The sequence below is a fragment of the Schistocerca cancellata genome, chromosome 8 (genome assembly GCF_023864275.1).
Source record: "Schistocerca cancellata isolate TAMUIC-IGC-003103 chromosome 8, iqSchCanc2.1, whole genome shotgun sequence".
In the NCBI taxonomy this organism is placed as follows: domain Eukaryota; kingdom Metazoa; phylum Arthropoda; class Insecta; order Orthoptera; family Acrididae; genus Schistocerca; species Schistocerca cancellata.
In genome coordinates, this window is record NC_064633.1 from 230,448,357 (window position 1) to 230,465,821 (window position 17,465).

Genomic DNA, 17,465 nt, shown 5'->3' on the forward strand with positions numbered 1-17,465 from the left:
TGCAGAGTCCTTGGGTCCTCGGCTTCGTGGGGTTTGCGCCACACTCGAAACAACTCTAACCAAAATCGCGTCTCATCTGACCTCGCCACGGTTTTCCAGTCGTCTAGGGTCCCACCCATATGATCACGAGCCCAAGAGAGCAGCTGCAGGCAACGTAGTGCTGTTGGCAATGGAGCTCTCGTCGGTCATCTGCTGCCATAACACATTAACTCCAAATTTCCCCTCACTGTCCTCAGGTATGCATTCTTCGTATCCGCTCTTGGAATTGTCCGCCTTGGAAAACTGCTGAAACAGTTTCGTTACACACGTAGGTTGCGAAATTTCAGGTCTTACCACGTCCCTGTTGAGGTCATACCATTGTCTATCATATCGCATGGTTCAAGTCTGCAATCTCAACTGAATGTTCTTCGCTGAACGGAGATGCCTGAATTTTCAACCTACATATGTACGAAGCTAAACAGCCATGGTGCACCCCGACGTATGTTAAAGATATACGGTGTCATCCAGAAAGTTTTAATTGTGAAATCTACATATTTCACGGAATGATTGGCTGTATTGTAGAGTGATGTCTTCCTTTCCACTTCTGAGAGATTTTCCGGATTTTCGTCCATTCCTGAGGCATTTGCATCCTAAAGCCAGCAATAAAATCCGTGTGCGGTAGACGAGTGTAGTAAGGTTGAAGATCAATCACAGTATACACCGCCAGGTGGGTCATCAACTATTTATGTGCAATACCAGCGTGCACCTTGATCCACAATAACTGGATAGTTGATGTTGCCATTCACACTGGCAGATTAACCGAAAAATATCAAGCCCATGGCGGTTACTTTCAATTCCCATTCCCATTTTTCCAGGACACTCTTCGAATTCACGAACATAAGGATGTGGTCGGGCTGATTTGCTGCATATCTGACTTCGGCAGTGAATCTTCTAGCTTCCATCGAAAGCTTAAATATAGCACAAGTTGGTATTGTTGTTGTGATTTTCAATCCGAATACTGATTTGATGCAACTCTCCTTGGTAGTATATTCTGTGCAAGTACGAGGTCGCAAGTTCAATCTTTAGTAAGGGCCATTTGAATGTGTTGTGTTTACAGTTATGAGAGGAAAAATATTAGCTGCTAATTACTCACCATGTGCATCAGGAGGGTGACAGGAAATGAGTGTCCAGGAGCTGCGGAGATCACATTTTTATGGAATGTATGTATTACACTTCAAAAACTGACATCGTCGACACTGAAGAAACGTTCGGGACAAACCATTAACTTGCACTATGAACAGCGAATGAGAACCGTCGTACCACAGTGATTACAAAGGTTCGCACCATAAAGATCGAAGGCAAACTCCTTGGGAGTTACAAACCAATCAGAACGTTCAGCTGGATAACCACTCTTAAAGAATGCATATGGGATCATGTTAGTATTGGAACAAGGCTGGTCCCATTCCATTGCCGGTACCAATCCAAAGTACCGTTATCCATGATGGCGGCCATGGTGTCAGAGACACCCCCCCCCCCCCCCCCCCCGCATACATATACGCGCTAGGCATGAAATGTTTTCATAACACCGCCACCATTCCAAAGCACCGTTATTCGACAACAACAAGGTCGCACACAGTGTATCCACCACGTGGTGCATGTCTAGTCCCTATTGCTGTGGCGCGGTGTGAGAGAGAGAGAGATAGGGTCATCTCTCTATGTCACAACCCCGCGCCAACATACACGCGCTAGGCAGGACCTATATAAATCAGTGCACGGCCCACCTCACTCTCACACTGCTCGTATACTTCGTTCATCCAGTACTTGTCATCGTAATTTAACGTGCAAAAATGAAGCGTTCACGATCCGCCAGTGGCAGCAGCAGCAGCAGCAGCAGCAAACGTGCTCATGTGGATGAAGTTCCATTCCCTGGTAAGCACATTTTCAGTATTCTGGTATCTGCACCCTTTAACTCTGTGTATGAGTGCTACATATCTTTTATAATGCTCTCTATAAAGATCGCTCCTCCACTTTTTCTGTGTGTGTTCCGGCTTACGTCTTTTACCCCTTTTGGACCTCTCTCTCTCTATAAAAACTGCTTATCCACGCCTTTTTTAACTCTAACTTGGGCGTCTGAATCTTTTATTTTAGGTGTTACATTTGTTTTGTACTGCTCTCTATAAATATTGTTCGTGCACGTGTTGTGTGTTACGTGTTATATCCGTTTTCGATCTCTCTCTGTAAAGTTTGCTAGGCCTTTTAACGGATTCTACCTTTGTGTGTGTGTGTGTGTGTCTCAGTGTTATTTCTCTCAATGTTGTGTGTTCTGTGTGTTCAGTCTTATATCCGTTTTGGACAACTCTCCGTAAAGAATGACTTTCCACGTGTTGTATGTGTTATAATTAATTTATAGTGTCCGCTATAAAGATAGAGCTTCCACGTGTTGTGTGCCTGTTATATTTGTTGTGCAGTGCTCTTTGTAAATATTTCATTCCTTTCCTTTTTTTTCTAAATTTTCTGGTCTGCTTATTTCTCTATCACTTAAGTGAATGCACACATCCCTTTCCATACGCGATATTATGTTCAGTCTTCTCCATCTTTCTAGGTTTCTTCCATCAAATCTTGTCTGATCTAGACAAGCAGCTCGAGATGGAGAGGGCTCAGGCGCAACTCGAATGTAAGTACATTTCTAATACAAACATACTTCTTAAATAATTTCATCTAATATATACCCGTTTTCTGATTGTATACATTTAGTCTTCATAATCTTGTCTTTTCTTTGTAGATGCGCCTAATTCAGCATTCAGTTCTACCACCCAAAGCGTTCAAGGAGGCGGCGGTGGCGTTCAAACGAGGAGGAGGAGGAAGACGAGATCAACCTGCCTGACTGGTTTGAGGATCTACTTGATTTTGGCAATGAGTTGCTCAAACCATGGAGTCATAGCGGAGAAGGTGAATAATTTTGAACATTAACATTCCTTCAAATAACTACCATTATTTACTCTTATTGCTATTATTTATCGCTCTTTTAAATATAAATCATTAAATTATTTTTTTTTCTTATTTATCTTACAGGTATATCACACGGCGTAGGCCGTGTTCCTAGAGCGGTGGTTGCGGGGGCAGGACTCGGACGCACCGAACCGCTAAGACACGCAGCGCCTTGCGTAGCCCCTATAAGGGCTTCGCGGGAGGCGGCTGCAGAAAACGCGCAGGCTCCTCCCCCAGCGCTGCCGCAACCGCTCTGGCGTCCTGGCGCAACTCAACCGCTTGGCCGCGAACAACAACAACACCGGGCTCCCGCGCCACCGGCAGATAGAGGCAGCAGCAGCAGCAGCATCAGCGCAGCCCGTCCGCCGTCGCCACAGCCTGGCCCTTCAAGCCGGCTGTCACCCCCTCCTCCTCCTCCTCCTCCTCCTCCGGAAGCAGCAGCTCACCGCCGCCGCCCACGCAAGGTATGCGTTCGGAGACGTATACCTCTCCCCGCAAATGATGATCACGATGCCCCATCACCGGCCCCTTCATCTACCGGGTGGACTCCTAGTTATAGCAATAGTAATAATAGTAATCTTCCTATGGCTAGCGGTAGTTCTCTCCCCCGTCCTATCGATAATGAATTGGATCAGAATAACGGCGTAATGACTCCCTTAGAATACTCAGCAGTTGCTAGAGCGTTTGAGGGGCGAATCTCTTTCTCCAGAATTGAGAATCCAGGCGGGAGGTATCGCGATCCTGTAAGGTTTTTGGAGGCGTGCCTCCCCGTCTTGGAGACCGAGCTCCTCAAACTCTTAGAAGATCCGGAATTTAACGCCATTAAATGCATTGCGGTATTATGCTGTGAATTGAGTCACCCCCCCCCCCCTAAACATCAAGGTGACGCGGAGACGACTACTCTGCACTATATATGGGGTGACAATGGCGCTATTTCTCGGAGCACATCGATTGCTGAGTGGTACCGAGAATCCACCTTGAGCGCTATTATGGCCCGATTTTCCGAGATGGAAGTACGTGGGTCCGCTAAAGCGCTCAGCAGTGTACCACACCTCGACATCCGTATACATGTCTATGATCCAATGAATGGAGGGTAGAGTTATATTAAACTCCCTATAGATATTAAGAAAATGCATGCGTGCATTAATGTTCAAAATAACTATGATAATGCGTGTTTTGCATGGTCAGTCCTGGATTGCGAGAGAAATTACAATTACAAACATCATCTCGAGCGTCCCGGCAGTTACAAAGTCAAAGATATTAAGAGACAGTATAACTTTGACGGAATAGAGTTCCCTTTAAGAATCCAGGACATACGTAAGTTTGAGGCTCAGAATACCGCAATATCGGTCCACGTTTATGGCCTGGAGATGAAAAGCGAGTCAGATGAGCAGAACAAGCGTACAGTAGTAGGCCCCCTCCATTTCTCAAAATTTGCAGGTGAGCGAGAGTTGCATGTCAACATGCTGCTCTTCTTCGAACGTGATAATTATCACTACGTCTCGATCGAAGACATGTCCCGACTCATTTCCTCCCAGTTAAGTAAAAATGATAATAAACAACATATTTGTATAAGGTGTTTGAATTATTTTTCATCTCAAGAGTTATTAGCGACACATCTATTAGATTGTGCTTCCAAGGACCCGGTACGTGTTGTTATGCCCACTGAGGAAAATAACTTCATTAAATTTAAAAATGCTCACCACCAGCAGCGTTGTCCTTTTGTTGTGTACGCCGATTTTGAATGCTTGCTGGCTCCTATTACTCGTTGTGAAGGGAACCTCTTAGCCTCACACACAACCTTCACACAAAAACACGTACCTTATGCGGCGGCGTTCCAAGAATGACGCCGAAAATTACGCTCCGCTTCCTCCACTCTCTACGATTTATGCAGACTTCGCTCCAGAAACTGGTTGAGACTTTACCTCGGAATGATGTGCATATCACTCGATCTGCATTTCCCAATGAGGAAAAGTTTCAACTTGCGACTAGGAAAGGAGTTTTCCCGTACGAGTATCTTGATAGTATGGCAAAACTCAATGAAACCAGTCTTCCCGACATAACTTCTTTTACCAGTACTCTCACAGGCGATACCATAACTATCACAGATTATGAGCATGCCGTTAATGTCTGGTGGGAATTCAACATCCCCAATTTGGGAGAATATGCAAGGTTATACATGGACACGGACGTTCGTTTGCTTGCAGATGTTTTCGAAAAGTTCCGGACTGTATGTATGACCACGTACTCTCTAGACCATGCCTTTTATTACACGGCACCTGGGTTGTCTTGGGACGCTAAGCTAAGAAAAACGGACTGCAACATTGAACTTTTGACTGATGCTTAGATGCTTCTATTTTTTGAGCGAGGGATCCACGGCGGACTTTGTCAATGTGTTCACAGGCACGCCAAGGCAAATAACCCGCGGATGGGTGTCGAGTACAACGCATCCCTTGATTCTGCGTCTTGTGTGTAGGCTACAAAAGAAACTTCTTTAAATACGAACTGTCTTCTCTCTCCATCACGAAATCCTTGAACATCTGCAATGATCTTCATCGGCTGAGATGCCATCGTCAAATGATCAATGCACAGGACAGCACATATTCATTTATACAGCTCCTTGCACAACACCTGTGAGCGGACAGTAATTGATTATTCTGTCGTGTAGGACTAAGGCATATGCAGCGGTGTGTTCTGGGAAATTTGTCGATGATTCAAATTCAATTCGAACGTCTATAGGTCCAGACTTAATTATCTCATTCTGTTTAGAGCAGTCTATTACGATGATCGGTGAAAGCTCTTTGAACTTACGAGGACTCAGTAGACACCCCCCTCCCTCTCCTTAAGCAATTTCATAGTAAGAAGGACGAAACATTGCATACATGTCATACGCGAGGCTGTATACATTTTCATTCCATTGCAGATGTAGATTTTCATATGGGTAGAATTCTGAATTGAGGTTAGACTTTGGCGTTAGTTAACTTGCAGTTATCGAACACGGTGGAATCGTTTGCTGTATTTGCTCTTCTATCAGTCTGAAACGCAAGTATAATGAATCTGGGTGTCTGTATATGACTGGAGGTCTTAATAGCCCATGTTTGTCTGCTCGCGGTCGGTAACACTGGATACTCGAAGATGTCCCATGAGTGGAATGTCAGTGACAGAAATGTACCTGAATTCAGCACTTTTAAAAGCTTCAAACGTTCCTCGTCAGATACACTGACGTGAGACATTTTCCATATTAATTTGTTGATTGTGATCCTATTCTCTTCTTGAGCTCCTTGAATGTACGAGTTATTGTCTGTCGCACTCCGCACGAGAATGAGTTCCTGTTTAGCGTTCATAATAATCTGTCTCATATCCCCAAAATATCCCGTAAGTATTTTTAGAGGTATGCATGCAGTAAATCGCTTGTACTCCTGGGGTGTTCTATCCTCCACCTCGTCTATGAACCATCCAGCATTTTCTAAACTGTGCAGATCTGCTGGTGACGCCGAGACGTATGTTTTAAGGGTCGATGATAGGCCAACATTGCGTGTACGATCAATCTCAGAACTATTCAGTTCATAGCGAATCTCTTGGAAGAGGAATGCCAATGCGTTGCGTGTCAGCTTGGACCCCACTGTATCGGTGCCATCAGTTATCTTGAATGACCCCTCGAGATATATGAAACTCTTGCACGGAAGAGTGAGTGCGTCCTGGTGCTGTATGACAATCCTGATTTCATCATTCTTGTTAAACGTGGTTGAAGCGTAAGATTTATGAGAGAAGTATTCTTGACGTATAATTCTGTCATCATACTCTACTGGATTGGTTATATTGAGTGATGACGTTATTGCGGGGTTTGAGACCAATTGATTTAAGAAATTCGTAGTTCGCAGGTGTTATCAGTTTGCCGTTCAGTAGCGAAGTGGCGCGCTGTGTATTGCGTGCACTTGTTTTATACCGCACGCCCATCTTGTTTTAGATGTAATCGTATAATGATTTCCTCACCGCGAAAGTCGACAAGTTTATTATTCTGATCCACAATACGCAGCTCCAAATACCCCAATGTCTGAGCAGTCACTGGAAGGTATACTGCATTGGCAGGTTTCTCAACAATCTTATACCCCGTTGCAACTGAGGGGAAGAATCCGTAAATAGTGTGAATGAGAGTAACGTTGAGATAGGAATTCGTAGCAATGTTACACTCGACACGTATTGTGCTGACTGGAAGTATATCCACAGACTGATTCGACTTGTAAAATTTAGTTGGATCTTTCTTCAAAATCTGCCCTTTTGTGAATCCAAGCAGGGGTCCTATTGAATGTTTCTGGTTAAAGTCAATCGTTGCATTTAGAGTTGTTATTTCAGATTTAAGTGTACTGATGTTTGCACGTAGTTCAATACCTTTTCCAGACAGTTTTAAGAGTTCGTTTCAATCGTCAATATCGTATGCACCAGATTCTATTTCAAGAATATCTTTTTCACCATTAATATCGAGATGCAGTTTATTGTTAGTGTTGGTGATATTCGGGATGCTGTTGTACGTCTCCAGTCCAATCAATGCAACACTCCATTGACATGCACTCAAAACAATTGATGGGAAGTAATTTGCACGCAATATGGATGACCGTCCTTTCAACGTCAAAGTGTACGACATTGCATCAGAACGTCAACTGATGAATGAATGTTTAAACATCCTGCTTATATACGTTAGTTCTTGTTCTTATTCTTCTTCTTTGTGAACGTCAAGAGAAAGATGATGCAAAGATGTCCGCAGAAGTATGTATTAAAGTCCTGATACCGTTGATAATTGTATAGTACATGTCTTCTGTGAGTGAAGTATCGCTGTAATTCTTCGGGTGGCTGCAGGTCACCAAAGGAGTCGAAGTAGTAGACTGCCCCAGCGTCTTTCATAACGTACGCCACCCAGTGGGTGCCAGGACCTCCGGCAACATCTAAATTCACAATACCGCATTCACCAGTTTTCCACATAGTCTTAGGTAATGTATCCCTCATAAACGCACCACGGAATCTTGGTATCTTGAATTTATGCCTAACAAACTTAAGAAGGTCTGTATTTGTGAGTGGTCGATCTGTTAGGACCGCTAATGGGCTTTTTTTTTATTTGTGAATAGACCAAGACCCTTCCTGTAGGGCTTCAAGTATAGGTCTTTTCCAATGGCTGCTACTTCCATCATGCGGTTATGTCTTCTCGCCTTTTCTAACTGGGTTTTCGAGTTTTGCGCATTCTTGACCGTTCGAGCGATAGCTGCAGCCCCACCGGCGAGCGAACCTACCGCTGAGAGCGCGGAGAGGGCCGGGATGAGAAGAGGAATAAAACCGCCGGATGTCTTGGGTGTTGGTGATTCTTTGTCCTTCATTGCCTTTTTAGCTGCATACATCGCTGTCAGGATACAGTTCTTCAAACAACCATTCTTGTTCTTCATGTTTAGTGCGCGACGTGCAGCGTTCATAACTCGCTTGAAATTCATCACTCCTAATCCTAACTTGATTTTTCCGCGCATGGTTTTATCAACTGCGAATGCCGCGATGCGTTGACCTATACCAATATCTTTTCTTTTCCGTATCGCCTTAGCCTTATCAGCTAAAATCCTATCTGCAATGTGACGACTTGATAGATCTTCATTTGCTTCGTATGCAATGTCGTGTTCCATGCACGCTTCGTCAAGCAGATTCAATCCCTTATCGCCTCGCGCCAGGCGTTTCTGAAGCTTTGTCCCAGGTCCGCAGTAGTTATATCGCGGGATGTGTAATTCCACAGGTAGTTTGTCCAGAACACCACCGCCTCCTCTAATGTGCCTTCGATCGCGCATGTCAGGCTACTGTGGTGGTTGTGGGCGATGAATGCTCATTATATAGCAAATCCCTGGCATCAATCCAACTGTTTTGTGTAGCAGGAAAACCAAGCCATTTGACTAGAGCCTTATTTCCAAGTCGTCTTATGACTCTCTCCATGAGAAAAAGATCTGGTTGTGAGCTCTTCTGCATCTCCTCAGTGTAGAAGGAGCCTGCAAGTTCTTCTCCTTTACTGTCTTTCAATAAATAAGTTCTAGGATTCGTTCGCTGCACATTTGAAAATGTAAATATCTCAGTTGACCAGTTCGGTAGGTATGATATCTCAAATGCGGTCTTGTGTTTTGAGATACGCACCAAATCACCTACATTAAATTTCTGTTTGCGTGGATCCAGTATCTTGATGTGAAAGTATATCGTATCCATGAGTGTGTTATCACGAACATCAATTGGCCGCCTTTTTATTGTGCCATGTTTGGTTCTATTATATTGAGCAATTATTTCTGGGAGTATATCTGTCCATTTGTATGAGCCGCGAAAGTTAAACCGCATCCACATTAGGCCTTTTATTGTTCTGTTCAAGCGCTCTACGATACTCGCCTTCAGGTGAGTGAATGTCGAGTAGTGATGTATTCCATACCGCTGCATCACTGTCTTGAAGTACCTATTGTAGAACTCACCACCATGATCGGTTTGGAGATTGTCCGGGCATCGATTGGTTCTTGTCTGTAGCAAGCGTTCAAAAGCATCAGCGACATTTGCACCGGTTTTTGTATTGACTGGTACTGCCCATGCAAATTTGGAGTATGTATTAATAACAATTAAAATGTATTTGAAGCCATTATTGTCATGTGAATATTGTCGCATATCCACAAGATCAGCTTGCCACAAGTCATCCAACCCTTTAATCATGACATGCCTGCGCGGGTATGTTTTGCGTGCTGGTTTGTGTAGTTCTCGAACTACGGTCTCCATACTTATACGATGATACCACTCTCTCGAAGCTCAGAGATTATGGAAACAACTCCATTCAAATGAGCTGTATTACCTGCAGCAGCTGATGCCATGAGCAGACGTAGTCGATCTATTAGTTCGTTGGGGTCGTCATAATATATATACTGACGGATTCGATTGTTCACTGCCTTAAGACCAATGTCAATACCATCTCCGCTGCTGGCACCGTTGTTGCTGTTTTGGTCTTCAAGTATTGGTTTTATAATGGTTTTATAGTTCCTGTTGGTTAGGCTTTTGGTGATCTTGTGTACACCAGTCATGTGTAGTATTTGACGGTACGTGTCCTTATCATTAACTGAATAATTTGTAGGTTTTTTGGTTGGTATTAGGAAAATAAGGTTCATTAAGCCTGGTGTTCGGTCAAACTGTCTATCACCTATTTGTATTTTGTCTTCTGTTACAGTTATGGGATGCGCGCCCAACATGTACGGTCTTCCCGGGCTAACGCCGAATGTTCCATCTATCTGACCTGGAGCGTGACTAATAATGAATTCATCAATGGCAAGACTGTCGTTTTGGCGCGTTTTTGTTTTTGGTGAGAGCTGTCGGAGAGACTCAGTAACGGGCTTAAAGGTCTCTCTTAGTGTTTGCTGACGATCAATATGCCCTAACCTCAGCAGCCGTAATTTCTCTCGGACTGCTTTACGCGCTTGAATGACTTTCTGCTTGGTCGTCGACATCTCAGCGTATACTAATCAGACATCTCTGCGACGTTGGGCTTTATATATGTATTCATTTTTTTCAGCTTCTTAGTATGATCGTGATCGCCCTTATCGACAACAATCGGGTCTACATCTATTTTTCCCTGAATTCCATCGACCTTTTCAGTTAAGCCGGTTACTTTCTTACTGACTTGATTAACTAGCTCATTTAACGCATTTACCATTCTCAGAAGGGTTTGGTAATAGGCCTCTAGTTTCCTGCGCATACTTGCAACTTTATGAGCCATAGCCTGAATTTTCGCATCCAAGTACAAGCGAATGTTCTGTCTGTGTACACCGATCATCTCAGGTTGAGAGGTGGACATACGCGCGAATTTGTCCATGGTATGGCGTAGACTGATGTGCTAACGTCTATTACCTTGTTATATATGCAAAAATTCTTGAAAGTTTAGTCTGTAGCTACCATCATTCAGTTTTCTTGTTTTATCAATAACGAGAAACCCATACTGTGAATGGTTCCAGCAGTCTGCACATATCTTTCAGAAATCATTGAACGACATATCCGTCCCCACATGTGCTTGGTAAATGTGTCTTAAATTAAGATTGTCTTGCTTGAAGGCTATAATGAGGTTTGCGTTATCCCTAACAAGTTGTTTGGGGATTCTGGATATGTTTGACTTAGATAAAATACGTCAGCACCCATATGGCGACCGAAAGAGAAATATTTTCGAATTTGGTCTTGGTTTTCTACTGCAACATAGTCAAATATGAATACCGTGTTTGGTTTTGCTTCTTCAGGTGGGGGGATATCACAGCTTTCACTGAATGTTGTGTATGTAACACCATCTACACCTCGAAATATCTCGTGCAATAGCTGATACTTGGGTTGAAAGAGTGTTTTTGAGAATAGACAGACATGTTCAAATCGGACACTGTGTACATGAGTTAGCAGTGTCATGAGGACATTAGTCTTGCCGCAGTTGGATGGGCCTACAGTGATTGATCTTATATTATCGGGAAGGAGAATTCCGTTTTTCTTGTTCTTCTTCTTCTGCTCTTCACTTGAATCTTCGCATGACCAATCACCGACAACAAAGTCCTTGTGGCGAGGGTGCTTCACCCAGCCAGCCATGATAGTAAATGAGCCATGTACAAACAAGTACTTGACATATATAGAATATATATCTGGGAGGATAATAATAATAATATTTGTGTGTAGCCAGTATAGTTCGATCACTTAATCAATTGAGCTATACTGTCTACACGAAGAAAACAAGTATGAAGAGTAAGATGATCATAATTTGAGTAGAAATAAAAAAAAATATTGGAACAATTTGATTATAATGGGAGTGGTGGTATGAAATAAAAGAGAAACAGGGGATAAGATTAGATATAAATTATTTATTTAAAAATCATACATTGTATGTACTATTTCTGGGGTATGATCATAAATTGTACGTTTCTTCTTAGAACCTGTACAATATATACCAAATAATTCTCTTTGGTTGGCAATAAATTCTGCATGTATCTCACGCAGTCCAATAGGTGACTCTGAGTACTCTGGTTTTTGACACACGCATTTCAATTGGAAGTCTGTAGATTTAATGGCCATATGCGAACGAAGATGCTGCTCAAAATCGTCAATATGTATATTATTAACACGTAGAGAGTTTCGAACATCACTATATGCTGCCTCTATGCTAGGGACCCAACGATTTAGTCTCTCGAGAGCAAACCATATAGAGGAGTCTAGGTTGAATAATTTGATAACTGATGGATGTCTTAGATAGACGCTGTCGACACCTGATTTAACGCATAAGGCGCAGTCATCATATACAGTAGTAATAGAAAGTGTGACATCGGCAAGACGAATGTCTGGTGGGGAATGAGTTGGATCATATTCGGTGGTCATTTGTTGATTGATGTAGTGCTCTGCATGGCACATCCCGGCCCAGACGAACTCGGAAATCGGGACTTTAACACTTTTGGAAATATTTTCAATCTCCATTATAGCTTGGATCCCCCAGACATGATGGACGTCTATAGCAATGTTCACACGTTTGGAGCCACTGGGGGTTAAATTATATGTCGTGGTGAATAGCGTAGCCGCACTAGGCGTATTCTTTTTATTTACAGTATCTAAACTCGGTGGTTGCACTATGACGGGAGTGTTCGATTGGGATGAGTTATATGTCGGCATCCAGTACTGACCTCCATATAGTTGATCTTTAACACCACCAGTGGTTGAAGTCGTTGTGTGGTGAGCAGATCGAGCGTCTTCATCACACTAGTTGCTGAGTGGGACAGAGAGCAGCAACTCCTTGTCCTGCTCCAACATGAGAGCTAGGTGGGCTACAGGATACCACGTGGTCGCTACTGGATCAGGTGAGCCGGCTGCCACTGGTGTAGGTCCGGATGAGATGGTTGACGAAGCTAATGATGATGCAGGTTCGGACGCGTCTGCGGAGCTAAGCATGGTGGCGCTTGACTCTGTTGAAAAAAGAAGAGGAAGGATTAGATATTAGCGAATAAGTGAAAACATTGAATAATAATAAGGATAATGAACGAGGTAGAATAATGTGAAATATGATACTTACTTTTCCGTTTGATCCTGTTCTGAGTGACTGCACTGGAGGTCAACTGGCGCTTCATGATTGTTCTTCTTAGTCTCCCGCTGACTGAGTGACCAAGCCTGAGGTCCCGGAACTTAACCTATATATATCCTACAATGACGTCATAGGGTAGTTGAATCCTGTTGGTAGAAGTCGAACATGTGACTCAATTAAGGGATCATATTGGTTGCAGCCATTTCCACCGCCCAAAAACGCCATCAGCTGACGTGATGACAGATCACTCTGGTGGCGGCAATAGGGACTAGACACGCACCACGTGGTGGATACACTGGGTGCAACCTTGTTGTTGTTGAATAACGGTGCTTTGGAATGGTGGCGGTGTTATGAAAACATTTCATGCCTAGCGCGTATATGTAGGCGGGGGGATGTGTCTCTGACGCCATGACCGCCATCATGGATAACGGTACTTTGGAATGGTACCGGCAATGGAATGGGTCCGGCCTTGTTCCAATACTCATGTTGGTATAACGTGGTGGTAGGTACTGATGCAATGTGATGGCATGCAATCGAATGCTCAACAGCCCGTTTGTGGAGCTTAACATGAAACTGGATATCCTTTAAGGCGTACCTGCAGATAGTGCGATAATATGTTTTATAGGCACCTAGAAGCTGAATTTGTCCATTGGTTCCAGGAACAAAGTGCGATGTCGCACACTTTTCAGGAGGGATAGTTTGCCCTTAAGGAGTAAGATGTTTATACACAGACCAGGGATCAAGAAAAAGCAAGTTATTTTGCCCAGGTGTTGGTCAAAAGCAGTCCTCATACCGTAGTTGTAATTCTCTTATGTCCATTTTCCCACTCTTGTTTGCTGTGATGTACACATTCCCTGCTGCGGTTGAAAGAATCGTAAGGAGCAGAGCACATCCAACTTGTCGAAACACAATAAATAGCTTTCCATCTATTTTACTATCCAGATTAACAGTCAGCTAATAGCATACGAATACGTTAACGCATTTATGTTAGTTGATCTTGATACAGCTCTCTTGGTACCTCTAATTTCCAGGTTTCCTTCCATATGCCTTTCCTTTTCAAATCACGATTGGTCGGAGTTGAAAACGAATTCCTAACTGAACGATAGGATCGGTTTGTTTATGTCATCTACAAAGTTTCTGGTCGATTCCATGCATCGTCTAGTTGACGCTTTGTTTGAAATTTCGTTACCTCATGTCTTCAATTTCCGCAGTGCGATTGGGAGTTACGTAACTATCCACTGTTTCTCTTGAAATCACTGTAATCTATGTCGTTCGCAGTTTGGTGTGCATAACATAGCACGTCACTGTTATGCATATTCTGTAAATTACATAGAGCATCCTTGAAACAAGCAAATACCAGTTTTTGTAACAAGTGCGCCTTGTCCTCCCTTCAGTGTCCACAGGTTTTCTTACCCAATCGACGGCCATATTGCTGCAGACTTACGTGATCTTCCATGTACATAATTATGTTTAGTACACCCTCCTTGGACAATGTTTGTCCTTTACTAAGTTCCACTGGAGCCATGATTTATGGCTCCCTGTCCGACAAGGATTATGAACTACATGACTTGACGCCTGTTTCTGTAGCACATTCACTTGTTAAGCGCCTATTGTCATTATTGTACTCATGTACATTATTCTCACAGTCGAGCGTGTACGACACTGACTCATCTTGCAAAACTCTTTCTCATTCGGCGAAATTTCTTCGGTTTCCTCCTGACGAAATGTCAACTTTGGCAATTGTTGTTGTACATGTAATGCAATATTTCCTTTGTTTATCAGTACCGTTGTTCTGCTTTTTATCAACACCAATAGCACTGTAGCACTGTATCGAGTTACTCGTCGAGTAAGGTGTTGAAATACGCTACCCAGCCCCATGCTGTGCTCACGATAGTGTACCTCCAGTCCCACCCCTGTTACAATTACCGGCCAATATTGTGATTGCATGATAGACAATGTGTGGGGCGTCACATGCCGTAAACATCATTCGCCTTTTGCGACCTCCCACTCAAATCATTCCTTGTGAGTAACTATTGCATATTACATCCTTCTGAACCCGACTGCTACACTCATCGCTTCGTCTTCCTCTGCTATTTTTCTCCCAACTTCCCTCCATTATCAGAATTATGAATCCTTGATTGCCTTAGAATTTATTTATTTAACCAAACAGCTTTTTAGCCAAGTATTGCCATTAAATTTATTTTTCCACAGATTCAGTGCTTTCAGTTGCAGACTAGTCTCCAAAATTATTCTGTAGCTGCACTTTTCAAGAGCTTGTATACTCCTCTGGTCTGTACTGCTCATTGTCTGGCCGGCCGGTGTGGTGGAGCGTTTCTAGGCGCTACAGTCTGGAACCGTGCAACCGCTACGGTCGCAGGTTCGAATCGTGCCTCGGACAAGGATGTGTGTGATGTACTTAGGTTAGTTAGGTTTAAGTACTTCCAAGTCTAGGGGACTCATGACGTCAGATGTTAAGTCCCATAGTGCTCAGAGCCATTTGAACCATTTTTTTGAGCTCATTGTCTTCACTTCACTTCAGTACAGGGCTACACTCCATACAAATACTTTCATAAAATTCGTCCTATCGCTTAAATATATATATTTTTAATGCTAACAAATTTCTCTTTTTCAGAAATATTTTTCATGCTAAGGCAAGCCTGCACTTTATGCCCCCTGCTTCGGCCAGTATAGGTTATTTTACTGACCAAACATCTACGTCTTTTAGTATCTCAGTATGTAATCTAATTCCATCAGCATCGCCTGATTTAATTTGACTGCCCATTACTTTTTTTTTATGAGACACTATCCGTTGCATTTACCTGTTCTCCAAAGTCCTTTGTCACTTCTGACTGAACCCCAATGTCATCTTCCCTTTGTACTTTAATCCCTGTTCCTAAAGATCTCATTGGTTTTCTTTGTTGGCTGCCCAATGCACATACAGACTGAATAACATCGGGGATAGGTTAGAAACCTGCCTCACTTCCTTCTCAACCATTGCTTCCCTGTCATGGTCTTAAATCCTTGTACTTGTTCTCCTAATACCCCCACAAACTGTAAATACTCCTAAGGTTTTGCTCCCTGACAAATGTTACAGAACTTAGATTTATCTTCTCTTAAACGCTTTCCAAGAAAAGTGAAAGGTCAGTATTTCCACTCTTGTTCCCACATTTCTTCGGAACATAAATGATCTATCCCGAGGTCGGCTTCTACAAATTTTTACATTCTTCTGTAAATACCCTGACGGGAAAAGAGTCGCAACGCCAAAAAAATAATGTAGAGTAATGAAATTTCAGGAATACATTTCCCTAGATTACATAGTACGTAACTGATTAACACTGCAAGATCACAGAGTAATGTAAGCGCGAAATAAGCCACTGCGTATGTGAAATGCTAGTACATTAATAACAGCAGTAAATGCCAGAACTTTTTATGCAAGCACGGAACCGTGTATGTATTGGGTTGTACAAGAGCCGGGTGTCAGTTTGTGGTATGAAGTTGCGTGCCTTTTGCACTTGGTTGGTCAATACAGGTGCGGTTAATGCTGGTTGTGGATAACGCTGGAGTTGAGGTCGCGCATGTGCTCGCATGGGGAGACATCTTGAGATCGAGCAGGCCAAGGCAACATTTCGTCGCTGTGAAGAGCGTGTTGGTTTACAACAGCGGTGTGTAGAAGAACGTTGTCCTTATAGTAAACACTCCCTGAAATGCTGTTCATGAGTGATTGCGCAGTAGGATGTATCACCAGATTGACGTGAAAGTTTTGCAGTAAGGGTGAGTGGGGTAACCACGAGAGTGCTTCTGGTGTCACACGAAATTGCATCCCCGACCATAACTCCAGGTGTAGGTCCAGTGTGTCCAGCACGCTGACGTTTGGTTGCTGGCTCTCAACTTGCCTCCTTCTAACCAACACACGGTCATGACCTGTACCGAGGCAGAACCAGATTCCATCATAAAACACAACAGATCTCCACCCTGCTCTCGAACAAGCTCTCGCTGGTCACTACTGAAGTCGCAAATGGTTGTGATTTGGGGTTAGTGGGCCGGCCACGGTGGCCGAAGGGTTCTAGGCGCTTCAGTCCGGAACCGCGCGCCTGCTACGGTCGCAGGTTCGAATCCTGCCTAGGGCATGGATGTATGTGATGCCCTTAGTTTTAAGTAGTTTCTCAGTCTAGCGGACTGATGACCTCAGATGTTGAGTCCCATAGTGCTTAGAGCCATTTGAACCATTTTTTTGGGGTTAGTGGAACGATCGGAGCTCTCCTTTAAGTAACGTATTTGCAACAGTTTGTTGTGTCACTGTGGTGCCAACTGCTGCTCAAAGTGGAACTGCAAAAGGAGTATGAGCCAACAGAGCCACTCACGGAACACTTTGGTCTCCCCTCTCGGTAATACCACGTGGACGTCCGGAGCCCTTCTT

The 17,465-nt window shown here is 43.5% G+C and overlaps 1 protein-coding gene across 1 annotated transcript in view; it reads left to right on the top strand.

The window, feature by feature from the left end:
* The first annotated feature begins 1,826 nt into the window (after positions 1 to 1,826).
* LOC126095483 (mediator of DNA damage checkpoint protein 1-like) overlaps positions 1,827 to 17,465 on the top strand; it is an 81,378-nt gene continuing 65,739 nt past the window's right edge. Inside the window, exons 1-2 of the mRNA XM_049910273.1 lie at positions 1,827 to 1,908; positions 3,052 to 3,431. Of these exons, the coding sequence (XP_049766230.1) occupies positions 1,827 to 1,908; positions 3,052 to 3,431 (462 nt within the window). The remainder of the gene's footprint in view (positions 1,909 to 3,051; positions 3,432 to 17,465) is intronic.